The sequence below is a fragment of the Felis catus genome, chromosome B1 (genome assembly GCF_018350175.1).
Source record: "Felis catus isolate Fca126 chromosome B1, F.catus_Fca126_mat1.0, whole genome shotgun sequence".
NCBI classification, from domain to species: domain Eukaryota; kingdom Metazoa; phylum Chordata; class Mammalia; order Carnivora; family Felidae; genus Felis; species Felis catus.
Window position 1 is genome coordinate 72,632,109 of NC_058371.1, and position 27,041 is coordinate 72,659,149.

General features: G+C 37.9%; 1 protein-coding gene across 16 annotated transcripts in view; it reads right to left on the reverse strand.

Annotated features, from left to right (window-relative positions):
* The window catches only part of RBM46 (RNA binding motif protein 46), a 126,321-nt gene extending 107,633 nt beyond the window's left edge, over positions 1-18,688 (reverse strand). For 14 of the 16 annotated variants that reach the window (XM_045055747.1, XM_045055751.1, XM_006930807.4 and 11 more), the window contains exons 1-3: positions 17,993-18,519; positions 4,059-4,220; positions 444-911 (exon numbers count right to left, since the gene is read on the reverse strand). In XM_045055747.1, coding sequence (XP_044911682.1) covers positions 444-911; positions 4,059-4,209 — 619 coding nt within the window. In that variant the 5' untranslated portion in view covers positions 4,210-4,220; positions 17,993-18,519. The other 2 variants (XM_019828809.3, XM_006930808.4) reach the window with 2 other exon arrangements.
* Between the last annotated feature and the right edge of the window lie 8,353 nt (positions 18,689-27,041).

Sequence of the window (27,041 nt, forward strand, 5' to 3'; positions counted from 1 at the left end):
CATCAGTAGTAGTAAACATTAGTTTCTCACAAGAAAGTCACATGAAAGTTTTTACTAAGGCAATCCAGCCAGAACTTACAGAATTCATTATAAGAGCAAACAGAACAAATTTAAGAGCAAAAGAACAAATACACTTCAAAAATAGACCTTTATCAGAAGAATTATAGGTACTATCCTTTGGATTTTTATCAAACAACAATAAAAGTGTATACATTCAGTAAATTAGTATATTATTATAGATAATGACTCTTCTTGTCATTTAGAAGATAGGAGCAACTTCTTGTCTTTTAGAAGCATTTATTTTACTTCCTTATGCAAAACATCTCTATACCTCTTTAAGGGCATTACACAGTTTCAAAATATCGAACTAAGAAGTGCTGTCATTTTTCCATATTTATAATAAGACTAATACGAAAAAGTAAACTTTAAAAGGTCAAGTTTACCTGGAATTAGTTTTCTCCTAGCCATAGCAGCAGCTCTGTGAGATTCATATTCAACAAATGCAAAACCACGATTTTTGGTCTTATCAGTTGCACTTGGATAAACAATGACATCTACAACTCCTTCCGTAACTTTCTTCATTTCATCCAAAATTTCTTCTTTCTTCTTTTCCTTAGGAATAGCTCCAATAAATAGCCTGCAATTATCCAAGCTTACACACACACCAATAAACTTCCCTGGTCGAATCTCATAATTATTAAGAATTCTGATGGCTAACTGGGCTTCTTCTTTTGTAGTGTACATCACAAAAGCATAACCGCGATTTTCACCACTAAATTCCATCATAAGTCGAAATTCATATATCTTTCCAGCTCTTTCAAATACAGGAACTAACTCATCTTCATACATATCACGAGGTATTTTTCCTACAAAAACTTCACAGCCTCTAGGTGGAGGTGGACCTTCCCAACCTAAAAGACAAAAATAAACAAAGTCTAATAAGATATTTTGATACACCATTCAATGATTCAGTCATTCCACAAATTTACAGTGCCTCCTATGTACTGTGCACTACTCTAGATGTTGAGGATACAACACTGCACAAAACAGAAGACCCTTCCCTCATAAGGCATATATATTCAACAGAGAACATAAACAATAACTGATAAAGGCTATGAAGAAAAAGCCAGAAAAGAGTTGATACTTTTAGCAGTCAGGTAAATCTCCTCTGAACACATGAGGTTTAAAGCAGAGACCTGAATGAAATGAGGGAATAAGCTTTGAGAATATATCATTACGAAGAAAGCAAGAGCTTTATACATTAGAACAACAAAGAGCACACGGGCCTGTATGACTAACGTACTTGAAGCAATATTCAAGTGGTAGTCAGTGCCACTGACTAGAGGCCAAGATTTTAAGTGTGATAGAAAGCTAATGGGAGGGTGCTGAGCAAAGAAACAGCACTGGCTACTAGTAGAAAGGCAAAACATATTTATTTTGCTGTTTGCATCTGGTTTGCCTCTAGTATAAACACCACTCCTGTACTCACTGCTCTTTCAAAATCCTCCCCAAATGACCTCTCCTTTAATAGCTAGAATACTCTTTTCCCCAGTAACCCAAACCTGACTTCTTTATAAACCCATCTAGAAAACCTAAAAGACTCTACCAAGACACTGCTAGAACTGATACACAAATTCAGCGAAGACACAGGATATAAAATCAACATACAGAAATCTGTTGCATTTCTGTACACCAAAAATGAAGAAGCAGAAAGAAAAATCAAGGCATAGATCCCATTTACAATTGCACCAAAAACTATAAGATACCAAGGAATAAACCTAAGCAAAGAGATGAAAGACCTGTGCACTGAAAACTATAGAACACTTATGAAAGAAATTGAAGAGGACACAAAGAAATGGAAAAGCATTCCATTCTAATGGATTGGAAGAAAAATTTTGTTAAAATGTTCATACTACCCAAAGCAATCTACAATTTTTTTTATTTTTTTTTTAACATTTATTTATTTTTGAGACAGAGAGAGACAGAGCATGAACAGGGGAGGGTCAGAGAGAAAGGGAGACACAGAATCTGAAACAGGCTCCAGGCTCTGAGCTATCAGCACAGAGCCCAACACGGGGCTCGAACTCACAGACCACGAGATCATGACCTAAGCCGAAGTCGGACGCTTAACCAACTGAGCCATCCAGGCACCCCTCAAAGCAATCTACATATTTAATACAATCCCTATCAAAATACCACCAGCATTTTTCACAGAGCTAAAACAATCTTAAAATTTGTACAGAACCACAAAAAACGCCAAATAGCCAAAGCAATCTTAAAAAGAAAAAGCTGAAGTATAACAATTCAGACTTCAAGCTATGTTACAAAGCTGTAGTCATCAAGACAGTATGGTACTGGCACAAAAACAGACATATAGATCAATGGAACAGAACAAAAAATCCAGAAATGGACCCACAACTATATAGTCAACTAATCTTCAACAAAGCAGGAAAGAATATCGGATGGACAAAAGATAGTCTCTTCAATAAATGGTGTTGGAAAAACTGGACATCATACAAAAGAATGAAACTAGACCACTTTCTTACTCTATACACAAAAATAAATTCAAAATGGGTGAAAGACCTAAATGTGAGACAGGAAACCATCAAAATCCTAGAGGAAAACACAGGCAATAACCTCTGTGACTCTGCCTGTAGAAACTTCTTACTAGACAGGTCTCCAGAGGCAAGGGTAACAAAAGCAAAAATGAATGACTAGGACTGCATCAAGATAAAAAGCACAGTGAAGGAAACCATCAACAAAAAGCAACCTATGGAATGGAAGCAGATATTTGCAAATGACATATCAGATAAAAGGTTAGTATCCAAAATCTATAAAGAGCTTATCAAACTCAACACCCAAAAAACAAATAATCCAATTAATAAACAAGTGGAAGACACGAACAGACACTTCTCTAAAGAAGACATCCAGATGGCCAACAGACACATGAAAAGATGCTCAACATCACTAATCATCAGGGAAATACAAATCAAAACTACAATGAGATACCACCTCACATCTGTCAGAATGGCTAAAATTAACAACATAGGAAACAACACATGTTGACAAGGATGTGAAGAAAAAGGAACCCTCTTGCACTGTTGATGGGAATGCAAAGTAGTGCATCCACTCTGGAAAACAGTTACAGAGGTTCCTCAAAAGTTAAAAATAGAACTACCCTACAACCCAGCAATTGTACTACTGGGTATTTACCCAAAGGATACAAAAATACTGATTCGAAGGGGCACATGCACCCCGATGTTTATAGAAGCATTGTCAATGATAGCCAAATTATGGAAAGAGCCCAAATGTCCATCAGCTGATGAATGGATAAAGAAGATATGGTGTGTGTGTGTGTGTGTGTGTGTGTGTGTGTGTGTGTGTGTGCGCATATATAATGGAATATTATTAAGCCATCAAAAAGAATGAAATCTTGCCATTTGCAATGATGTGGATAGAGCTAGAGCATATTATGCTAAGTGAAATAGTCAGACAAATGCTGTATGATTTCACTCACATGTAGAATTTAAGAAACAAAACAGATGGACATGGGGAGGGGGAAAAAAGAGAGGGAAGCAGACCACAAGAGACTCTTAACTATAGAGAACAAACTGAAGGTTGTTGGAGGGGAATTTGGGGAGGATGGGCTAAATAGGTGATAGGTATTAAGGAGGGCACTTGTGTTAAGCACTTGGTGTTTGTTACATGTAAATGATAAATCATTAAATTCTACTGGTGAAACCAATATTACACTATATGTTAACTAACTAGAATTTAATAAAATTTTGAGAAAAAAAAAACACCCAACTTCCTTCTCAGCTGTTTCTTAACCAAGAGCAGAGTTGAAAAAAATGTAAAGGTCACACATGCATAACACCTATAATATTACACATTATTAAATGTTCATAACATATATAATAATACCTCTTTTCTCTCACAACTATAAAAATGATTACTAAGGTCTTAAAACAGTTATAAGAAAAAAAACTGATACTAATGATATATGCACCTAATGTACATTAAAGATACAATTTTTTTGAACATAAATACATCCACACCTGGAGGAGGACCACCAAATTTCCTTTGCCCATTTTCTTGAACCATGTTGTAACCAGTCTTTTCCATCAAAGCAAGTAATGCTGCTTCATTCTGAGTACCAGTTCTGACTTTACTGCATCCATTTATTCCATCTATGTTTTCTTCATTCATGGTTGCAATTCCTAAAACAAAATTCAAAAAACAGTGTTTATGACATGAAGCACCAGGAATCTATGAAGGAGTCCTCTAGGTTGCAAGAAACCAAAAACAGTGTGGCTGCTAACATCTGATGATCACTGTGGTCTTGCCCACTAAGTCCTGCTCTACAGCAGAAGCTAGAAATTCCATTTAATGTCACTGATCAATTAAGCAGTACCTTTAGAAGGCCTAAGCTACAACAAAGGGAGGCAAAAGTGAAAAAGAGAAAAAAACACAAATAAATGAAAAGGAGTTAGAGAAAAGAAAGCAGAAGGAGTAACAAAATAAATATACTGCCATCAGTGAATATATTATCACTGCTGATCTATATGGCCCAAGGTTTATTTTATCATACAGGCCAACTGGATTTTACTGTGCCTTACAATTCTCAGATAAATGTAGCCTAATGCCAATATAGCTCATGTTGTCAGCAATCTCTAAGAACTCCAACAGTTATCAGAAATTGAACAGACGCTTGGAGTAAGTAAACAGAATTTCAAACCAGTCCCTGTTCCTAAAAGAAGCTACTAAAGAACGTAGGTTATCACAATCACTTGTCCTCCGAGCAGAAACAGGAACTACTGTGTTTTCCAACTAGCAGCAGCTTAAGAATTACACCGGTGGGTAGGCAGGAACTAGAAAGAACCTGAGATCTCTGCTGACCACTGTACATAAAAATGTGTTTTTAGTTTTTTTAAATGAACTTAATTACAATGTCGTTAGGTTATCAGAAAATTCACACTGATCCTAAAGATTATTTTTTTCTGTTTCTTAATTGTACGTCTCTCTCCTTTGGTATTACTATGAACAAATACAAAAAGTAAAATCCACAGTCTGGGAAATGCACTGGGAAAGCCATTTTGGCTTTCAACAGAATTTTGGTAATTATAAATGGAAACTAAGTCACTGTAGCACAGCATTTCAAATTCACCTCAATTTCACACTTAGTTCTGCCATTTTCTAGCTGTGCAAACTTGATCAGCTCATTGTTTCCTTGCTTATTATAAAATGGGAGTACCGGGGTGCCTGGGTGGCTCAGTCAGTTAAGCAACCATCTTCAGCTCAGGTCATGATTTTGCAGTTCCTGAGTTCAAGCCCCACATTGGGCTCTACGCCAACAACTCAGAGCCTGGAGCCTGCTAAGGATTCTGTGTCTCCCTCTCTCTCTGCCCTTCCCCCACTCATGTTGTCTGTCTGTCTCTCTCTCTCTCTCTCAAAAATAAATAAACAGTAAAAAAAAAATTTTTTTTAATGGGAGTACCAATATAAGTTATTGCAAGGTTGCTGTTAGGATTCAGTGAGGCAATGATGTAAAAGTTTTGTTAGAATTACCTAAGGCCAAATAAAGGTTAGTTTTGATTAATACTAGAGAGGAGCACATCTTAACTTTTCACACACCCACACTGTTTTTGCTTTTTTCAGAAACATTTTGTGCATTTTCTCAAAGGTTGTGTGGGCGGGGGGGGTGGGATATGGTAGACACATACCTAGGGAAGAGTATTTGCATCTCTCCAGTGGATAGAGGATAGGAATGCAGAAGACATCACCAAAGAATCACTGCTCTAAAGTAAGTGAAACTGTCACTGTAGTTATACTCACTAGTACTTAATATAGCACAACAGCTCTGAAGCCAGACTGCCTGGATTCAAATCCTTTTTTGCTTACCAGCTATAATTTTCAGTAAGTTACTTAGTCCTTCTGTATCTTAATTTCCTCATCTTTAAAATGTGAATAATAGGGCACCCAGGTGGCTCAGTCATTTAAGGTGCCAATTCTTGATTTCGGCTCAGGTCATGAGCTCATGGTCTCTGAGATGAAGCCCACGTTGGACTCTGCTGGCAGCACAGAGCTTGCTTGGGATTCTCTCTCTCTGCTCTCTCTGCCCCTCCACAACTTGCTCTCACTCTGTCTCAAATAAACATTAAAAAAAGTTTTAAAAATAAATAAAATGAGGATAATAACACTGCCTATCTGATAGCCTTAATGAATATTAACACAAATGCTAATTTTATGCATATATCGGAACCTTTAAAATCACTAACACCTATGAATAACTATAGCTTAAAATCCAGATATTTATCTTTACAGTGACTGATTTCAGAACAAAAGTATGACACCTGATAGAAAGAAACAGGCTGAGAATAAGACTCAGAAGTTCAGTTTATTTAGTAGCCTATTATAAAGCCATGGAATTTCTACACATTACCTCTAGTTTGTACAACTACTAAAAGAGAGTCTCAACTTTGCTAAAAGAAAATACTATTTCCACAGATGAAAAAACTCAGGCTAACAAAGAAATTATCCAAGATCACAGAGCCAGAAAGCGGCACAGACAGAATTCAATTCCAGGTCTGCCTGATGCTAAATATCCCCTCCTGCCAAGAAAATGATTTTGACATACCTTTTGCCGCAACATTACCTTAAAAAGTCCCTCAAAAAACGAAGAAGCATCCAAACTGACTTTCATGCAAGTGGAATATGCAGAAATTATAAATTAATACACCTTAGTCATGTGACTTCTACAGTCCTTCCTAGTTGCAAAATGTTTTCTGAGCGGTGAATATAGCTACAAACACATTTATATCGCACACACCACACACACACACACAATCTTTTTACAGGCTTTAAAGCTCTTTCCAAGCTATTATATTGCATTCAATGGAGTAATTCTGAAGAAAACGAGGCAAGAAAGTAGCTCCTGGACCCCTATAGTTTCTACCTGCCATCTACCTAATTTCCTTAAACTTACTAGCCCAGTTTTCTTTATGAAGCTAAGATTCATTTATCAACCTGCCTAATGAATGTATTGAGAATGAGATATTCAACAGGCATCCTGAATTCAACATATCCAAAACTCAATGTCATTTTAACTTCTAAACCTGTTTAAGTTCCTTCCTGTTTTACATCTCCATCAATTCTTCCATTCAACCAATAAACAAACCACAACAAACATACTCCCGTCTCCTATAAACTATCACAATCAGAGTTTCACAATCTGAGTTAACCCAGAGTCTTCCTTTGATTCAGTCACAAACACCTGCATATTTTACCTCTGAACAGATCTTGAAATCAATCTTTTCCTGTCCATCCCCACAGCCTGTTCTCAATTATGTGTTACTGGAACCAGTACTAGATTCCTAACTGTTGTTACAGGCTTTAGTCTTGTGCCCTGCAAACAAAATCTCCATGATGCTGTTAAGGTGATATCTGATCATCTTAAGTTGTGAACACAAATCAAAACTAGGGAAAAATGAGTAATCTTAGAATCAAAAGGCCTTTCTAAAAAAATGAACAAAAGAGCCTCAAAGGAAAATATTACTGTATTATTTTTACTACATAAATATTAAGTATCATCTTGGAAGGCAAAAAGAACAAAACCAAGACAGAAAATTATAAACAGGGAAAAAGGATCTGCAACACACATATTTAAGGCTACTTTCAAAATAAAAAAAGGGCAGCATGGTGTCATAATTAAAAGCAAATTCAAGTATCTAAATAATGGCTTAAAGGCAAATCCTGGTTCTCCCCCTTACTAACTCTGACTTTGGGCAAGTTTGGCTTCAGTTTATTTGTCCCTATAAAGTAGATAATAAGAATTTCTACCTCACAGTGAATGTTGTTGCCAGGATTATGGAGAAAGGGCTTAAAACAGTATTTTGGATATAAGCACTATAAATGTATTTACTATTTAATATACAAAAATAAATAAATTTAATTTCTAATAAAATATTGTCTAATAAATTAATAAAATAATAAGAAAAACACAAACAGCAGACCAGGGATTGCAAACTCAGATTCATTCACTTGTTCAACAAATGTTTGCTGAGTACCAACTGTGTGCCGGTACTATTCCTTATGCCTGGGATATATCAGTAAATAAAAGAGCGAAATCCCTCCCTGGCATAGCCTGTTAGCCAGTGGAAGAAAACGAGCAATAATTAAAGTAATAAGTAAGTAATATATGTTAAAAGGTAATGTGGGGGCTTGGGGGGCAGGGATAGGGCACATGGAAGGGATTAACAGGGTGCAATTTTAAAGAGGATAGCTATGGGGCGCCTGGGTGGCACATTTGGTTAACTGACCCAGTCTTGATTTCAGCTCAGGTCATGATCTCATGGTTTGTGAGATCGAGCCCCACATCAGGTTCTGTACTGACAACATGGAACCTGCTTGGGATTCTCTCTCTCCCTCTCCCCTACTTGTACTCTCTCTAGCTCTCTCTCAAAATAAAATAAATAAATTTTAAATAAATAATAAATAAATAACTAGTACTAACCTCAATAAGAAGGTAACATTTGAGCAAAGAATTAAGAAACCTACCTATGCAGTTATTTGGGAAGAGCACTTCACACAAATAGAAAAAGGAGGACAAAGGTACAAGGTAGAAGTGTGCATGACACACAAAAGGTACAGCAAGGGGATTGGTATGACAAAGCCAGGAAGACAATAAGAATAGTAGGAGATAAAGTCAGAGAGGTAATAAGCTGCCACATGACACAGACCTTGTAAGTCAGGTAACAAAGGACTTTGGCTTTTATTCTAGGTTAAATGAAGAGCCACCATAGATTCTTGAACACAGGAGTACTATCATCTTTCCTTTTAAAAGGATCATTTGGCTATTATAGCGGAAAGGCAAAAGAAGTGGGGTGGCTGGCTGGCTCAGTTGGTAGAGCATAAGATTCCTGATTTCAGGGTCATGAGTTTGAGCCCCACGTTGCATGTAGGGATTATTTAAAAATAAAAACTTGAAAGAAAGAAAGAAAGAAAGAAAGAAAGAAAGAAAGAAAGAAAGAGAGAGAGAGAGAGAGAGAGAGAGAGAGAGAGAGAGAGAGAGAAAGAAAGAAAGAAAGAAAGAAAGAAAGAAAGAAAGAAAGAAAGAAAGAAAGAAAGAAAGAAAGAAAGAGAAAGAAAGAAAAGAAGAGCAAAGGTGGCAGCAGGGAGACCAAAGAGAAGACTACAACTAAAACTCAGGTGAGAAATGATGGTGGCATGGACCAGAGAGGGTGATGAAGGGGAAAAGAAGTAGTCTCTGATATGAGATACATTTTGAAGATACACCTAACAGAATTTTCTGATAGACTAGATATGGATTGGAAGATAAACAGAGAAGTCAAGGATAACAGCAAAGTACTCACTAGAGCAATGAGAAGCAGAAAGATGAGGAAGGCAGAGCTAGAAAAGATTTTAGGGATAAGATCAGAGTTCAGCTTTGAACATGGTGAGTTTTTGTATCCACTAAATGACCAACTTGAATGCCTACAAGGCCCTGGGAAGAAATGTTAAATGAGCATAAAGGCCAAAAGCAAGACTCTAAGAAGTGCTATGCACCATTTGAAAATGGCAATGACTACTCAATTCTAATAAACTGTTTCCATCTTCAAATCCAGTTTGCCCAGTTATGCCACATTTTCCAGTTTTAAAGAGAGAAGCCAGAAATGGCAGATTTTTATGTGAAATCTCAATGTTTAAAATATGAGAACCAAAGAGCTGAATTTACCACAAAAACTGCAAAACTGGTGTTAAATGTAAACTGGTGCAGCCACTGGAAAACAGTAGGGAGGTTCCTCAAAAACTTAAACATAGAACTACTGTATGATCCAGTAATTCCAGTACTGGGTATTTACCTGAAGAAAACAAAAACGCTAATTTAAAAAGATACACATGCCTCTATGTTCACTGCAGCATTATTTATAATAACAACGATAAGGAAGCAACCTAGGTGCCCACTGATAGAATGGATAAAAAAGATGTGGGGTGTGTGTGTGTGTGTGTGTGTGTGTGTGTGTGTGTGTACTATACAGGTATAGTATACAATATACCTATAGACCATACTATAGGAAGGTAACTTCCTACCAAATGAAAGTATTCAAACATGGGCTAAACATGCTGTGGAGATTCAAGCAAAGGGTGTACTTCTGGACCATGTGGTTTTTACCATCCCTTCCAAAATTTAGTACAGAGAGTGAAAGCATAGAAGCTGCCTTAAAAGGATTTATAACCCAGAAAACAGTATTATCATCATCATCCAGTTAGGTGTCTTATGTTTCAAGCCTTCATTTTCAGGAGCAATATCTCTATAAGAGGCTCACGGCTCCTTGAAAACAGAGTACTGCATAGTCACAAAGACAAAACAAAACAAACTGAAAATTACTTCAAATATAAAAACAGTAACAAAAACTATACAGACCAAACAAAACACCTGCCAACTTTCTATCTTTTTAATTCTGGGCTGCATAAGGGCAGGGATCCCATCTGCCTTGAATACTTTCCCTATTATCCATACAGTGTTTGGTGCACAGTAAATACTCAATCATTTTTTTGCTGGATGATGGGTCTAACAGAAAAATCCTTACCAGGACTTCATATACTGTTGGCAGGTACATATTAAATTGGAATTATCTTTTTAGAGGGAAATTTGGCAATATTTATCAAAATCTAAAATGTATATAAACTTAGTAATTACTAAAAAATTAATCTACAGATATAGTTGCACAAGTATGCAAAAATACATGCACAAGATGCGCACTGAAACATTGTATATAAAAGCAAAAATCTAAAAAAATATTTAGTTGTTTACATAGAGAGTACTGATTAAAAAATTATGGTATAGTGGGGCACCTGGGTGGCTCAGTCGGTTAAGCATCTGACTCTTGGTTTTAGCTCAGGTCATGATCTTGTGGATGGTGGAATCGAGCCCTGCATCAGGCTCTGCACATGCAGACCCTGCTTGGATTCTCTCTCTCTCTCCCTGTGTCTCCACCCGTCCCCAGATTGCATGTGTGTGCATGCTCATGCTCTTTCTCTCTCTCTCAAAATAGATAACTTTAAAAAAATCTTAAAAAAATTATCATAGATCTGCATTGCTGATATGGAAAAATATTTAAGAAATATATAAGAAAAGTATGCCAGAGAACAATATTTACTGGTTTACCAACTGAATGTTTTGTTTGAAGATACTCAAGTATACATTCACACGTTTTATAGGCATACAAAAATTTTAGAAAAACTTAAGAAACTTTAACAGTAGTTACCATTGGTAAGTAGGAATGAAGAGTCAAAGCACCTTAATGTTTCACTTTTCTGTGACTGTCAAGAACATATGCTACTTGTATTAAAAGCAGGAAGCCTTTTTGGGGGTTTTCCATTGTCCCTTACATATAAAATCTAAACTCTTTAAAAAGCCATAAAGGTCCTTTCCTAATCTGGCCCAGCCTACGTCTCCAACTTCATTTCTTACTCTATGTCAACAACAATACTTACCTTTTTGTCATTTGTCAAATGTGCCACGTGCTCACATACCAGCCTTTGTGTAGCTTCTTCCCACAGTCCTGTCTCACTCTCTTTACCTTTCCCACTCCTAACATTTTCCAGAAAAACCACCCCATGACTCTCCCTTTCGATGCTAAATTAGGCATTCCTCTACACTACTATCACAGAACACACCTCAGAGTGCTGGTCTGTCAATGCCTTCTACCACCTCCCCCCGCTAAACTCTGCCAGATATCAAGAAGGGTCTAGTTTTTTATTTCCAAATCTCTACCACCATGTACACTCCCTAGTATGTGATAAATGTTCAATGAATGAGACAGAAAGGGAGGGAGGGACATTGTGATTTAATTGAAAATAATGGACTTGGGTGAGAGAAGGCCTGAGTTCTAGTGCTTAGTCAAGAAATCTCTGGATAAATTACTTTACAGCCTTTACCTTTACTTTCCTAATCTGTGAAATTCCATTTTATGTCTATTTCTGCATTCATATATTTAGCACCTTATATACCCTGCATGATGATAGGCAGTTTATATACATTATTTCATTTAGTACTTACAATAACTCTGTGAGATAGGTACTATTCTATTCTATTTCAAAAATAAACTGAGACTAAGATAAAGTTACAGTGCTAGGAAATTGGTAGGGTAGATATTCAAACCTGTCTGCCTAAATATTGGGATCCTGAAGGCCTACTTTATATTACCTTCATTTTTGATATTCAATAATCTGAGATCTTCAAAAAAACGATGTGATTCGCCAGGGGCCATATAAGTTGCAAAATCAGTACCTGAATCCAGGTTTTTTCAGATCAATAGTTATTCTTTTAAATATGATTATAACAACTACTCAAATATTTATGGCTTCTTTAAAAAACTACAGCATGATACTTTTTAAAACTATATTACCTTAGAGGGAAAAAAATCAGTCAAAAAATATTTTTGGAAAATCTCTAATAAAATAATTTCAAATTTATTAAAGACCTTAAAAAATCATCTCATTCAACCACCTATCTGATATACAATTCTCTTTTACAATATGGGTGCAAAGCAGTCACCTACCTTATTCTTGAATTCTTACAAGAAACTCCTATTCTCTAGAACAACTTAACCTTGGTTAACTCTTTAAGAAAGCTCTTTCTTATAATGATCATAATTTCTTCCCTTGTAACTTTCAGAAATAGATCCTCATATCATCCTTCTGGCCAAACTGAACATGCCTCTTTTATCTAACTGCACTTGAAAAATTCTTCTCCTCTTCTTCAAGCTAAACATTATCAGTTCCTTAAATCCAACATTTTCTAAAATGATGTCCCTTAGAATACTATTCTAGGAGCTATTAACAGGCCTCAAAAATGTGTTCCATACCTAAATAACATCTGAGAATCACTATACGTCTCTCTTAAAGAGTATCACAACAAACATTAGCATATTTAAGGCCATGAAAAGTTTCAGTTAAAACCTTTCAACTTTAACTCCTGCTTCTTAAACATTTCAACATGACACTCTAATTCTCCTTGCTACCTGTATTAACTGCCTATAAAATTATTTGGAAAATGCTGCCTTAACTGCTCTTTACAGGATACAGTTTGTTCCCTATGTTCCCTCACTGTCCTCTTTTTCCTTTACAAGTATGGTGGTCAAAATTACAGAGAAAGATTCCATCAGTGTTCTACACAGCTGCATGATACTGATGGTTGAATGAAGCATACTATCAACAACACTGGGGTTTTAATTTTTAAAAACGTAGTTACAGGGGCGCCTAGGTGGCTCAGTCGGTTAAGCAGCTGACTTCGGCTCAGGTCATGATCTCGCGGTCTGTGAGTTTGAGCCCCGCGTCGGGCTCTGTGCTGACAGCTCAGAGCCTGGAGCCTGTTTCAGATTCTGTGTCTCCCTCTCTCTGACCCTCCCCCATTCGTGCTCTGTCTCTCTCTGTCTCAAAAATAAATAAAAAAAACGTTAAAAACGTAGTTACATATGAAGAATATATGTGATATCCTGAAAAAACGTTTTTTAAATAATAAAGCTATCCTGTAAAAGACCATCTCCAGAGAAGGTAAAAAGATGTTCAGCTTTTCCTCAATTCCCCCTTCTATGTCCATTACTATGATGATTATATATATGATTACTATGATTACTATGATGAACTATGGTGATACTGTCTCTGTTCTCTTTCCATCATTTTTAGATTCTTCTAATTTTCTGGCTTCACATATTTATTAAATGGCAGAATAAGGAAGTCTGTACTGTCAGCTGGGTACCTTACACTATACTCCAGGAACACACTTACGTGACATCAAATCCAATAAATAAATAAATTTGTTATTAACAGGTTCTGTCTGTTAAGAGTTAAGGTACTCTTTAACAATCAGAACCATCAATGACATAAAGATTAATTAACCAAACCAACTTTAGCCTTTTGTCTTTAAAAAAAAAAAAAAGGGCAATGTCCTTCTATCATTGCTTTAAAATTAAAATCATTTTAGGGGTGCCTGGGTGGCTCAGTCGGTTGAGTGCCCAACTCTTGATTTCCACTCAGGTCGTGATTCCAGGGTCATGAAATGAAGCCCCACATTGGGCTCCACACGGAGTTTGGAGCCTGCTTAAGATTCTCTCTCCCTTTTTCAAACAAAAAGCATTTTAAATAATATAACTACCTTTTTCCTCCCTTTAGGATTGTTTTTATTCTACTAGGCTTTGACTATACCATCATGGAAGATTTTCTACTAAGAAAATATTAGAATTACAAGCGGACCGTAGACCACCTCCAATGTTATACATAGAAAATCAAGAGCAACTAAAACAGACTTGCTTAAGGTCACAAAACTAGTAACTGAAAAGACCTATGGCTCAAACCTTCGGACATCAATAAACTCTGACTCTGGCTCTTTTCCAGAATTTAGTCCAGAGGGACCTTAATGGCCTAAACATCCCACAGGACATCATACTGTCCCATTACACTAAAGAAAGACATCAAGTTGATACAATGTGGAGAATAGGAAAGTATGAGATTTGTATTTTTTTAAGCATGCTGCAAGGATGAGGAAAAAAAATAAGACTAGTTTAATATGCTGCCTTACATATAAAACAATTGATAAATATACCTTCTGTTTCCATTTTACCCAAAATGTAGAATTTAATCAATGCATAGTTTTGTTTTTCTGTAACTCATCGCTTACTCTAAATGGCCGATTTGTGCAACACAAACCACCCCTGCAATTACTTACAGACATGTATTTTGGGTCAATTCATGTCTCTAAAGTTGTATTTTTAAAGATATTATATTATCTAGGGTGTCACGTTGAAACAAATGGCAGTCCCCACATTAAAGACCCTTTTTAACATACAATGACTAGAAACATATGCTAGACTTAGTACATTTAAAGAAATCTCAATCAAAATATTTTAAAAACTTAAAATTAGGAAAGTGTAAGAGTCACCAACCTCACTCTCTCTTTAGAAAGGAATATGTTTTATCTTAAAGCTTTCAAAACAAAGGTAACATACACACATCTCTAATTCAAAAATCAAAAATATCTAACTTTAATACCATATTTAATCTAACAAAATACATTTCTAAAAAGGCCAGAAATCAAGAACCTCAAATAATTAAAAATCAAATCTAAAACAGGCATACAACAGCCTAATATTTGTTCTAAACTATTCCAGAATCAATCTGAGAATTACCAAAACTCCAAGGAAGTATAGCAGCCCTATACATTATGACAAAGCTGTCATACCAACTGAAGCTTCTAGGCTCAATTAGTACTGCTGACCCAAGGAATCTGAGTAAGGGAAGGAGGGTCCTAAGCAAGAGAATGACACAAACAGTTTATACAAAAAATAGTGGGGAAGGGCAGATTAAAAGGTGTTGTACCATAAATAAACTCTAGTTTTCACAGATAAATCTTTTTTCCTAAACTTTGGACTTTCAAAGATTCCGTTCCAGCTCAATTTCAAAAGTAAAATTAGAAGAAAAACTAAAAAGAAAAAATTTTCTAAGCTATAAAGTAGAAGGCCAAGACGGCATAGCCAATCACAGGATAGATATTCGAGTAACAATTTGAATCAAGCCTTTAGCTTTAAATGCTAACTATATCTTCACTAATTTTAAGAACCGTAATAAGTTAACAAAAATAGAAATTTTCAAATTTGTACTGCCTTTCAAAATAGAAAATATACTATTAAAAAATTACTAGCACAATTTTAGCAAAATATACATGAAAATTAATCACTTATCTAAAGAAATTTGTGCCAGCTGTGTTCAAACTACTTAAACTGACCCTTCATCTTATGCATTACTGTAAAAATTTATGAAATGAAAATGAACATTTTATAAATTTTATTTTTAAAAACTGCAATAGTGGGGCGCCTGGGTGGCTTGGTCGGTTAAGCGTCCGACTTCAGCTCAGGTCATGATCTCATGGTCCGTGAGTTCGAGCCCCGCGTCGGGCTCTGTGCTGACAGCTCAGAGCCTGGAGCCTGTTTCGGATTCTGTGTCTCCCTCTCTCTCTGCTCCTCCCCTGTTCATGCTGTCTCTCTCTGTCTCAAAAATAAATAAACGTTAAAAAATTTTTTTAAAAATTAAAATAAAAACTGCAATAGTATAAAAAATTAATTTTTAAAGTTATTAAAACACTTGTATAGAAAGCATATTAGTTACGGCATTCCTTAAATTACGTGGTATTAAATTCCTGATTTGTTCAATTGTTATTGAGTATGGAATGCTGAGACCATGGTTGCCAAGTCAATGGAGGTTTTTTAAGTGGTAACTCATTTTAGTGACAGACTGCACTATTTTTATTTTCCACATAAAATGAGGATTACTCAAAAGTGTATGGATATAGAAGTCTAACATCATTTCAGAATGAAAGGGTATAGATGGATTGGCTCAATTCCATTTTAAGTTATTTTTATTAAATAATGAGGACACATTATTCCTAGAAGTTAAATATATAATGAATAAAAGTGTTGGTACTGGGTGTTTCACAACTTTTAGTAATACTGTAGAGAGTACTTTTTAATTATTTAATTAACAATTTTTTAAATATTGCATTGAACACAAAATTCTTTGAATTTAGTATAAAGATACCTACAATAGAACCAAAATTCTTGTATGCTACTACACAATAATACAGTGATATTCCTTACATAAAGGAAAAGGAAAGCTCCTATAAGCTTTCATCCAAAATCTATTATAATTTGAACATAGATATCACATTTTCTTCTCTCACTGATTTCGTTTTAGCAACAATCAGGTAGTAAAATAAGACACGACCCAGCATTAATATACAAATCTGGACAGATTTTACATCAAGTATTTGATTTGTATTCACAAACCCTCCTTAAACCGACATGTCTGTGTTTTAACAACAAAAATGACACCATTAAAAATAGGAGGCTTAATATCAGCCCATAAATTGGGCATATTGTTATTAATATTTCTTAACTCATAACAGATCCAATAATACACATGCTTATATTTCAGACGTTGATATGTATCATAATCTTTGGCAATAATGTTCAAATCCAATATTCTACCCTCTTAAATGAAAATTAGCAATTAAAGCAGTGCCTTAAACAGAAACTAAAGCACTGCTAATATTTAGCAATTGCAGCACTAATAGTCTTCTTTATGTCCATTATGGCACACAGGTGCAAATTTTTAAAAACGAATGTTTTATATGTGCAACCTGGAAAGAATATCATTACAGATGATTAAGGAGCTTTAATTCTGAAAGGCTCTGTATGGAAGTCTGTCCAACTGCTCAAATATACATTGTAGTGATTCTTGAAATGAAAATATCTTCCTGTTATTTAAATAAGGAAAGTACTACCAACACGTGAATATGTTATTTATACATTGAACACATCCTGCTGCCTGGTTCTAACGCCATTATCAAACACAAAGCGAACGGATTTCTAAAGAGAAGCCAAGTCTTAAAAAGCTCCTCCTGATAGTCCCTCTACAATACTGGCCTATATTAGAATCGTCGCCTATTATAAAGACTATAGATTATTTGTCAAGAATGTAAAGAGAGAGCTTAAAAAAACTTCAACATTAACTAAACTCACATATAAGGCAACTGGTGCCCAAATAATTGGTCCTGGCTTCCCAAGGATCTCACAATTAACATCAATGCAAGGATTATTAAATCCCAGGTCTCCTGACATCAGGTTCAGTGGTCTTTCTAGGACCCCCCCCCCCCAAAGAAAATATTTAAAAGGTTTGTAATTAAAACTATCTGACTTTAGGAAACACAAATGGTACTACTGCGTGTACTACCGTCCATGGCTGCCTGCCGCGGCGTGTCGCGGGAGTGAAGGGGGTCAGTTATCTTTCCCAAACACCCATAGCCTTCCACTGTTCAAGACCCTACACACAAGAGAGCACTTGGCGAATAAACAGAAATAGTCAAAGGCAGAGGAAAGTTCGAGGCTCATCCCAGTTAGAACTCAATGAAATCGACGACATGATTGCCAAATCTCACCCAGCAGTCGGGACGCCCCGGGCGTCGTCCCAAAGGCTCTACAGGGGACGCGCGGGCGCCACAACGGCCAGACGCCCTTGACGTGCGGCGGTCGACGGAGGCAGTGCTAGGAGAACATGGAGGGCAGCAGGTGGGAAGCGGCCGGAAGATGTCGGGGAAGAGCGGAAATAAAGCAGAGAGAGGGCAGGGCCCCCGAGGGGCGGAAGGAGCCGCCAAGCGGCCCCCGACGACAACTGGAGCTGGGGGACTGGACGGCTGGGACCACGGGGCGCAAACTGTGACAGCAAGAGCTACCTGGTCGAAAGATGCCCTCTGGGGCTGGGGAACCGCGTCTATGACTCTAGCCCTCCCTATGCTCGACGAGGCAGGGGAGTGAGGGGGGGCGAATCCCGCAGACACTGCCTCCAGAGGGGCGTGAGATCCCACTGCGTATCTGGCGTAACAGTGTATCGGACTGGGCCTTTTGTGGCCGGAAGGCGGGGTCTCCAGCCGTTACTAGCGGTTTGGTTGTGACCCCGCTGTCCCCATCCCCTCCTCACCCCTTCGGGTCTTCAAATGTTGGTCCTAAATCCCTGGGACCAACGACCACAAACCGCCGCCACCGTTTCGGGGACCAATCAGTCGGAGCGGGGGAGGGGGGGGTCGCCGTAGCGGGGGAGGCCACCGGGAAGAGCTCGAGCCGTCCTCGCGCCTTGGTTTGTCTCCCAGCAGGCGCTGGGGCAGTGGCCTAGGCAGCCCCACGCGGAGTGGAGCCCCAACCAATCAGTGACCAGCTTCAGGGAGGAGTCAGGGAGTGGAGAGTGGGCGGGACGAAGGTTTTTACCCGAATGAGGCTCTCGGAGGGGCGTAAAAGTGCTTGGAGTGACAGGCACTTTAGCCAATTGGGAAAGGAGAGCGAGCTTTAGGGGGCGGGCATACATGTAGTGTTGCCAAAAGAAAATCCTGCATGTTTTGTTAGGGTGTGGGGAAACAAACACTATGATTCTAACATACTCCTTTTACGTAGGGGGAAATGTAGATACATTTTAAAGGTTCTTCTCATTTGACGGAGTTTTCAAGTCTTAAACTCCTAGTTTAGACGTCTTTCAGTGTGGGGATGGGGGATGGGGCGGTATAAGGCTAATCTTGCTGAGGATTTTCAGATAGGACGAACATGTAGAAATTAAGTGGTTTAAATGCCTAGGAGAATGGGCTGAATCGAGAGACCTAGTAGGCCTGATTCAGGCCTGATTCAGTTTGGGGAGAGATGACATTGTCAGAGCTGAAGAACCAGGTACTACTATCATTATGTAAAACCAACTTTCTTAGATACAGTTGTGCGTTATTCTGCATACACGCCTTGAATTTTGCTTCCTTTGAAGATAGAGCTTGAGTTTAAATGGCAAAGAAAAACGGCTTTAGGCACCAATTCTGTAGACTAATAGACTCACAGAATAGTAAGACTGGAAAGAAACTAGATCACATAGTTCTGCTTTAACAGATGAAGAACTTGACGCCCAGAATAATCCATTGGATTACGCAATAACACTGGTGCCCTAATACGCAACTTCGAGGTGCTTTTTTCCACACTAGTGATTTCGGTTTGTTGTCTCCACGAATAAATGTACTAAATTTTAACAAGCCGCGCGTATGTACTACCCCTCCCCCAACGGTAGGAATTAGCAAGGACTTGGACAGCTCTGGGCTAAAATCCCTGTTATAATTTTGTGGGTGTGATACAACTTCTCTGAGCCCCAATTTAAAATGGGGATTGGGAGGATTAATTAAAAATAATGTTGACAAATATTGAGCACTTGTGTGCCAGAGGCAACTGTAATCCAGTTTCGTATATTAGTTCATTCTAGCAGTATCTTTGGCAAAGGTACTAGACCTGTGTAGTTGCATGTTTCAGGTGGAGAAACCCAGAAAGAGAGCTTAAGTAATTTGTTCAAGGTCATTCAGCAAGTAAGTTTATTTTGGCTTTGAACCCTGCAGATACAACCATTAGGCTATACTGTCTCAAAATGTGTCCAGAAACAAGTAGCATAATGCCCAGAAAATGTTAAGCGGAAGCTTAACAAATACCTTCCTAGACTGCCCTTCTGTCAATAAATACCGCCAATCTCATGTATATAGGCTATATGCCTATACAAATAATAATGATAAATTAAGTAACTAGAAAATCTAGACATAGAATGTAACTATTTGGCTGCCTTTTCTTTTTTTAACATGGCAATTCTTTACCTCAAGAACTGCTAAGGTGATAATTGTTCTATCGTATTGATTACTATTTGTAACTGCTCATGCATTTCTCCAGAAAGAGATTACCCACATTATTTATTTTCATGTTGATGCTGTCTCATTTCTCAGTAACTCTAAATACGCGTGTTTAAGGTTAAACTAGATGAAATTGTGTTAAGACATATTAGTCTGAAAAGTTCACACAACTAAACAATTTCTGGGAGTTGCTGTAAGATCCTTAAAACCTCACTAGGTGGAGATGTTATCTTATGAGATACAAAAGATGGTTCCTGGAAGTAAGTAGCCTGGAGGATTATTTTACATTTCTAGCTTTCTTTGTTTCCTTCCACCCAACACTCTCCCATATAAAGAAAAACAAGCAAAGGCTTCTGAATAGGAACTAGTCAGGCCATAGAGCCTTGCTTAGATGAAGACAGTACTATTTAAAGATGCTTGCAACACTTACATTGTATGTCCTTTTTGGTCATGTTTCTTCTAAAGATGTATTTTTGAGGATGTATTTTTCAAATGCTATAAAAACTATATTCTCTATATGTACAAGTAAAGGAATGACCTTTAACTTTATTTCCAAAGGCTCATAGAAAAGAGATTAAATACCTTTAGAACTAGAATTCTTTTTCAGGAATAAATTCCAAATTAGGGTCTGTTATAAGTCTATTTGCAAGTTTATGGGAAAAGGAGATCCAAATTAATAGGAAGAATGAAAATAAGTGATATAGACATATTTTTTACTGAAAAGAAGCCTAAGGTTGGATACTTGTTGGTAAGGGAGAAAATAGAAAGGGACCTCTACATGACTGTGGGTCGTGGGAAGAAAAAATTATCAATAAAAATTGGAAGAGATATAAAAACTAGAGTTGGTTAAAATAGTCTGGATATCATGTAAATGTGGTTTTTCTCATATGAAATGTAGGTTTTTGGAATAAATATCTTCATATACCTTCTGTAAAATACAAACCCCCAAAAAGGAAGAAAAGCAATGAGAACTCTGTATAAATGTTTAAAGTCCAATTTAGTCCTAATAAGAGAAATGAAAGGTCAGTGGTTTCATACAAAAGAGCACCATGTAGTATTAGAGATTCCTCCCTCCATATTTGGCAGTGATGGCCCGGATCCACCAAAAACATGGCAACGGTTTGCATATTTATAGAATTAACGATCTTTCTACAGGACACAGCTTGGGAACTAAGCACTATCTTTTCATCTGATGACTCTTCATTCAAAATGATATCTCAAAACACTTTCAGAAGTATGGGGGCTTTTATTTTTTTAATCTCAAAGTAAATGGGTTTATTCCAATTCACTGACCCTTGTTTGATGCTTTCTGCTTGACAGATTAATTTGAACTTTTGATGACTATGGGATATAAATGTCAGCATCAAGATGGTTATAAGGTGGAATAGATGCTTTTCCCAGTGGTGGTGATGGTCCATCCCGAGCCATCTTTATATGCATTCAGTGTACCTCCTGTGATTAACAACCTATCTTTTCAAGGCAACAAATTAGAAATAGATATTTTGGGGCATAATGTAATGGTCTTATAGAGGGACCAAACCTGTAACTAAGACCTCACTTAATATAGGTGCTGACGGAAGCAGTAGTAAAGCCAAACTTTGCTGATTGGATTTAGTTATTAGTTAACATCAAGATCCAGTCATCTAGTTATTATTTTTTTAATCAACTACAATATTATAAATAGTGTTAGACAATCCCAGAAAATCATCTTTTTTTCCCCTTTGAAAAATACAGACTTCACTCATCTGAAAAACTGACATATGTAAAAAATAACTTTTTGATTAAAAACTTAAACTCTTGGGGGCACCTGGGTGGCCCAGTTGGTTGAGCATCAGACTCGATGTCAGCTCAGGTCCTGATCCCACCAGGGCCATGGGACCGAGCCCCTCACTGAGCTCCGCGATGCTGAGTGTAGAGGCTGCTTAGGATTCTCTCTCCCTCTGCCCCTCCCCTTGGCTCATGCTCCCTCTTTGTCTCTCTAAAATAAAATGAAAAAAAAATTTTTTTTAAACACTTGGTTAGGGAGAGAGAGCGATGAACTCTTTCCTGTGTTATCTCACTGGAGAAGCTTATCTCATGGGAGCAACTTTCGTAGGTAACAAATTACAGTGGAACTAGAGCTGACAGACACCCTTGCGTGTTTGTCTGGCTGGGCGAGCCAGAACGACTTGCCCCAAAATCACAGAGTCAGTTAGTGGAAATACTGGATCTCCAGCTTCTCTCTTCTGACTTTCAGTCTTAAAACCTGGCCCTCACAGAAACTTTTAAATTGTACTCTTAACTTCTACAGCGTTTTTTTTAAAAGCCATCATAAATATATTCGATGAAGAAAATCCTTTTGGCTGAGGACAACAGGGTCAGCTTTGGTTCTGGGACATTAATGCACCTGGCCATAAAGGATGTGTGAGGCAAAGCTGTTTCTTGGGTATTACGTTTCTTTCTTCACACTCGATGTGTGGTACCCTCCCAAGGTGACTCCAGCTCTACCTGTCTAACTCAGTTATTGTCTTAGCAGAAGAAGCAGAGGGGGACTCCTTGTGTTTGCCTAGGAGAGCGTTTTGCATTTTCTCAAATGCAGGGCACTCTTAAGGGGGAAGTAGAATACCATTACAATCCACAATGCAGTCTGTGTTTTAAATTAAAGCATCAGATCTTTCCAATAAAACATTTGCTTTAATTTGCATCGATCTACTTATATGTAGAGATCTACAATCTCCAGGGCATCCTTGAAATCACTGGCCTTTTATGTTTTGCCAACTTTTACTTATTCCATTCCTATCCTCATTCTTAATAAGTGGGATACATTTCCCTCTCAACCTGCATCTTATAGCACCACTGATTTACTAAGCCCAAGAAAGAAAGAAAGAAAGAAAGAAAGAAAGAAAGAAAGAAAGAAAGAAAGAAAAAGAAATTACATACATAAGGGATCTTATTCTGTTGGGAAAATGTATGTAAATGTAAACTGTGGCAACAAGTACAATGTGTAATTCTGATTTTCATCAGGACTGCCCGGTGTACATGGGACAGGCTAACCAGACTGGATTAGAACTGCTTCTTTGGTCCAGCCCACCAGCCTTATGTAACCCAGACATGGGGCTTTAGTACTAGAATAACTAAGAGACAGAGGAAGTCTGTAGTATGTGTTTAGAGGGCTAGGAAGTGGGTGAATAGTGTATATGTCAATTAGAGGTATAGAAAGAAAGAAGGAATGATCAGCAGAATGACTATAAGATGTAAATTCAGAATGCTTTGTTTTCAGAACAAATATTAATAGCATCAACTCATATTATTGAAATTTTACACCGGTTTGTTTTTCTTGCTACTTACTGACTACATGCAACAAATTAAATATATTTCTTAGTTTATATTTGTAGAAAAGTCTGTTTCATATATATCTTATATGGAGGATGGTATTGGGAAAAAAAAAAAAAAACACTGGAATTAGAGCCAAAAAATCTCTATGCCAATTTCAGCTCTTCTTTTTCCAGTTGTATATGGCCTTGGTCAACTCACTTAACCTCTCTGAGCTTCAGTTTTCACGGTTGTCAAAGAGTCATAACACCAACTGCCTCACAGCTAGGTAGCGTAACGTGAATTAGCAAGTAAAAATACCAAGCCCCGTAGCATCCACTTCATTTGTGGGATGTGAGATTTTACGTGGCCTCTTTAGAATTTTTGGTTGTTTGTTTGTTATTATAATTTTAGAAGTTTAAAAATAGACATTTAGGGGCGCCTGGGTGGCTCAGTCAGTTAAGCGTCCGACTTCGGTTCAGGTCATGATCTCACAGTCCATGAGTTCGAGCCCCGCGTTGGGCTCTGTGCTGACAGCTCAGAGCCTGGAGCCTGTTTCAGTCTGTGTCTCCCTCTCTCTCTGACCCTCCCCCGTTCATGCTCTGTCTCTCCCTGTCTCAAAAATAAATAAAATGTTAAAAAAAAATTTTTTTTAAATAGACATTTAAAAAATTAAGTGCGGGGCTCTTGGGTGGTTCAGTCAGTTAAGTGTCTGACTTCAGCTCTGGTCATGATCTCAGTTTGTGGGTTCGAGCCCCCTGTCAGGCTCTGTGCTGACAGCTTGGAGCCTGGAGCCTGCTTTGGATTCTGTCTCCCTCTCTCTCTGCCACTCCCCCGCTTTCTCTCTCTCTCTCTCTCTCTCTCTCTCTCTCTCTCTAAAATATAAATAAACATTAAAAAGTTTTTAAAAAATTAAGTGCAATGTACTTTCTCACAACTCAGAATTGATTACTGTTAACATCCGGTCATATTTGCCTTAAGTCTTTTTTTATTAAAAAAAGTATATATACACATGTACACATACGATAAAAATTAAATCCTCTTAGGCCTCCCATTTATTCCCTTTGCCCACTGATTGGTTCATTTATCCAACATACATTTATGGAGTGCCTACTATGTGCCAGGCGCAATGCTAACTGCAAGGGTGGGAATTCATGGTGAACAAGACAGATAAAAATCCTCGCCTTCACTTTACGGTAGCCACAGTGACTTCCTGATTATTCTTGACTATACTAGGCAAACTGCTGTCTCAAGGCCATTACTCTTGCTGTTCCATGACCTTGGAATGTGCTTCTTACACCTGGCCAACTGGCTGGCTATTTCATCCTCTGTATGGCTTTATTCAAATTCCCCTTTCTCCGTAAGACCCTCCAAAGCCATACTGTGTAAATTACATCCTTCTTCCCCATCACTCACAAGCTGTATCTATCTCTGCTTAATTTTTCTCCACCATCTAACTCTCTCTATTTGATCTGGCTGTTATCTGTCTCTCTTACTAAAATACAGGATCCAGGAAAGCAGAGGTTTGTGTCTATTTTATCCTTGCTGCATCTCCAGTGCTTAGCACAGTGCCCTTAACAATTATTTGTCAAGTGACACAAAAGAGTGAATAAAGGACTAAAAATTACAGGCACCTAATTTCTTCTCAAACTTGAATGCTTCAAGTGACTAAATGAAAGTATACTTCCTATGTGATTTGCCAAATTACTAAAATGTAGAAAGATATTATGTCCATCTCCCTGCTTCTATGGAAAAACTAGAGTACTGATTTTCAAAATATGAGTGAAATGACTTTCACGATATCAGGATTTAGAGAAGTTATGGATAAAGAATTTTGAAACAGATAGAAATGGGACTCCAAAATTAGCTTTTGGACAATTTAAGCTGTTCTGTTTATTTATCCCTGGATTTGAAATTACCATGAATCTTAAATTCCTGAAGACCCCAACGGAAATTTTACAGCCAGCCTTCTCCTTAGCCTCTTGAAGTATACTTGGCTGGCACAATAAAAGAGTCCTACACCAGGCATCAGTGAAAGAGTAGTTCAGGGACATGAGCAACATTGTTCAACAAATATTTGTCTAACACCTACTGCTCTCTAAGCACTTAGTAAGTCTAATGAGTTATATTTCAAAATACTTTAGTCACAGCAATACAGTGGAAATACAATGGGCTTTGGAATGAGACAGTTCAAATTCTGGCAGTGTAAGCTTGGCCACAAATTATTTAGCCTCTCAAAGTCTTCATTTTCATATCAATTACACATACAACAAAGCTGCCTGCTTTGAATGTTGGTAGTCTAGATGAAATAAGACACTGTATCAGTCAGGATAAACAGGATAAATAAATAATCCCACAAATCCCAGCTCAAAATGACAAAGGTTTGTTTCTCTCTTGAGCTACCATAGCTGTGGTTCTACTCCCATGCAGCCATTCCCTTACTTAAGAACGCAGACTGATGGCGAGCAGCTAGATATCACATTTGCAGGCTGCCCTGGCAGAGGGAAAGGACAATCTCACAGGGGCAATTAAATGCCAGATTTCAAACTGACACATATCCTCTCAACCACATTTCATTAGCTGGGACTGGTCACACGGTGCCACCAACAAAGGGGCCTACGAGGTACAATGCGGGCACCTGCCTTTTTGCTGAGCAGCAGAATCAACAACCACCACCGATATTAAACACTGAGTGTCTAGTGTAACATCTACCCCAGATCTGTCCCTTTCCTCTCTCCAGGTTACACCTTGCATGCCTTCTTGTTTGTTAAGCGGAGCTACCTCTATTTCAAAAACATTATCTTTGAATTCACAGACAAAAAAAAGTTTTTTTGTTTTTTGTTTGGTCTGGTTTTGTTTTGAGATCCGGAAGCATTTTATTGACCTGGTGGAGCAGAGATATTCGTCTAGCAGCTTGATTGCAGATACTCCCCTGACTCTCCCATGTCCTTTCAGACGGTTTGTGAAGGGGACCCTCTTATGGCAAAGAGACTTTCAGAGTCCCTCCAAGGACACCCAGGGCTTCTCTTGGTGTGGCCTGAGGCCTTAGTCGTGGGCGCTGGCTTTCAGCATTGCTTTGTACCTCCCTGTCATCTTGGGTAATGACATCAGGCCTGGGCAGGGGACCTGCCCTTCTACCTTGCAGATGAACTCCCACAGGCAGTATTTTTGGGGACCAAAGTGGGCTAGGTGAGTTCAGTACAATGCTTGAACTAGAAAATGCTCCATGGAAAAATAATTATATGATCAAATTAATTTGAGAAACACCACATACTATATCCCTTCTTCAAAATTGTCATCACTTAGTAGCTTATTAGAAGTTCAGAGGTGTCCTATGGGCCACTGGGTGGCTCAGTCGGTTAAGCGGCCGACTTCAGCTCAGGTCATGCATGATCTTGAGGTCTGTGAGTTCGAGCCCCACATCGAGCTCCATGCTGACAAGCTCAGAGCCTGGAGCCTGCTTTGGATTCTGTGTCTCCCTCTCTCTCTGCCCCCTCCCTTG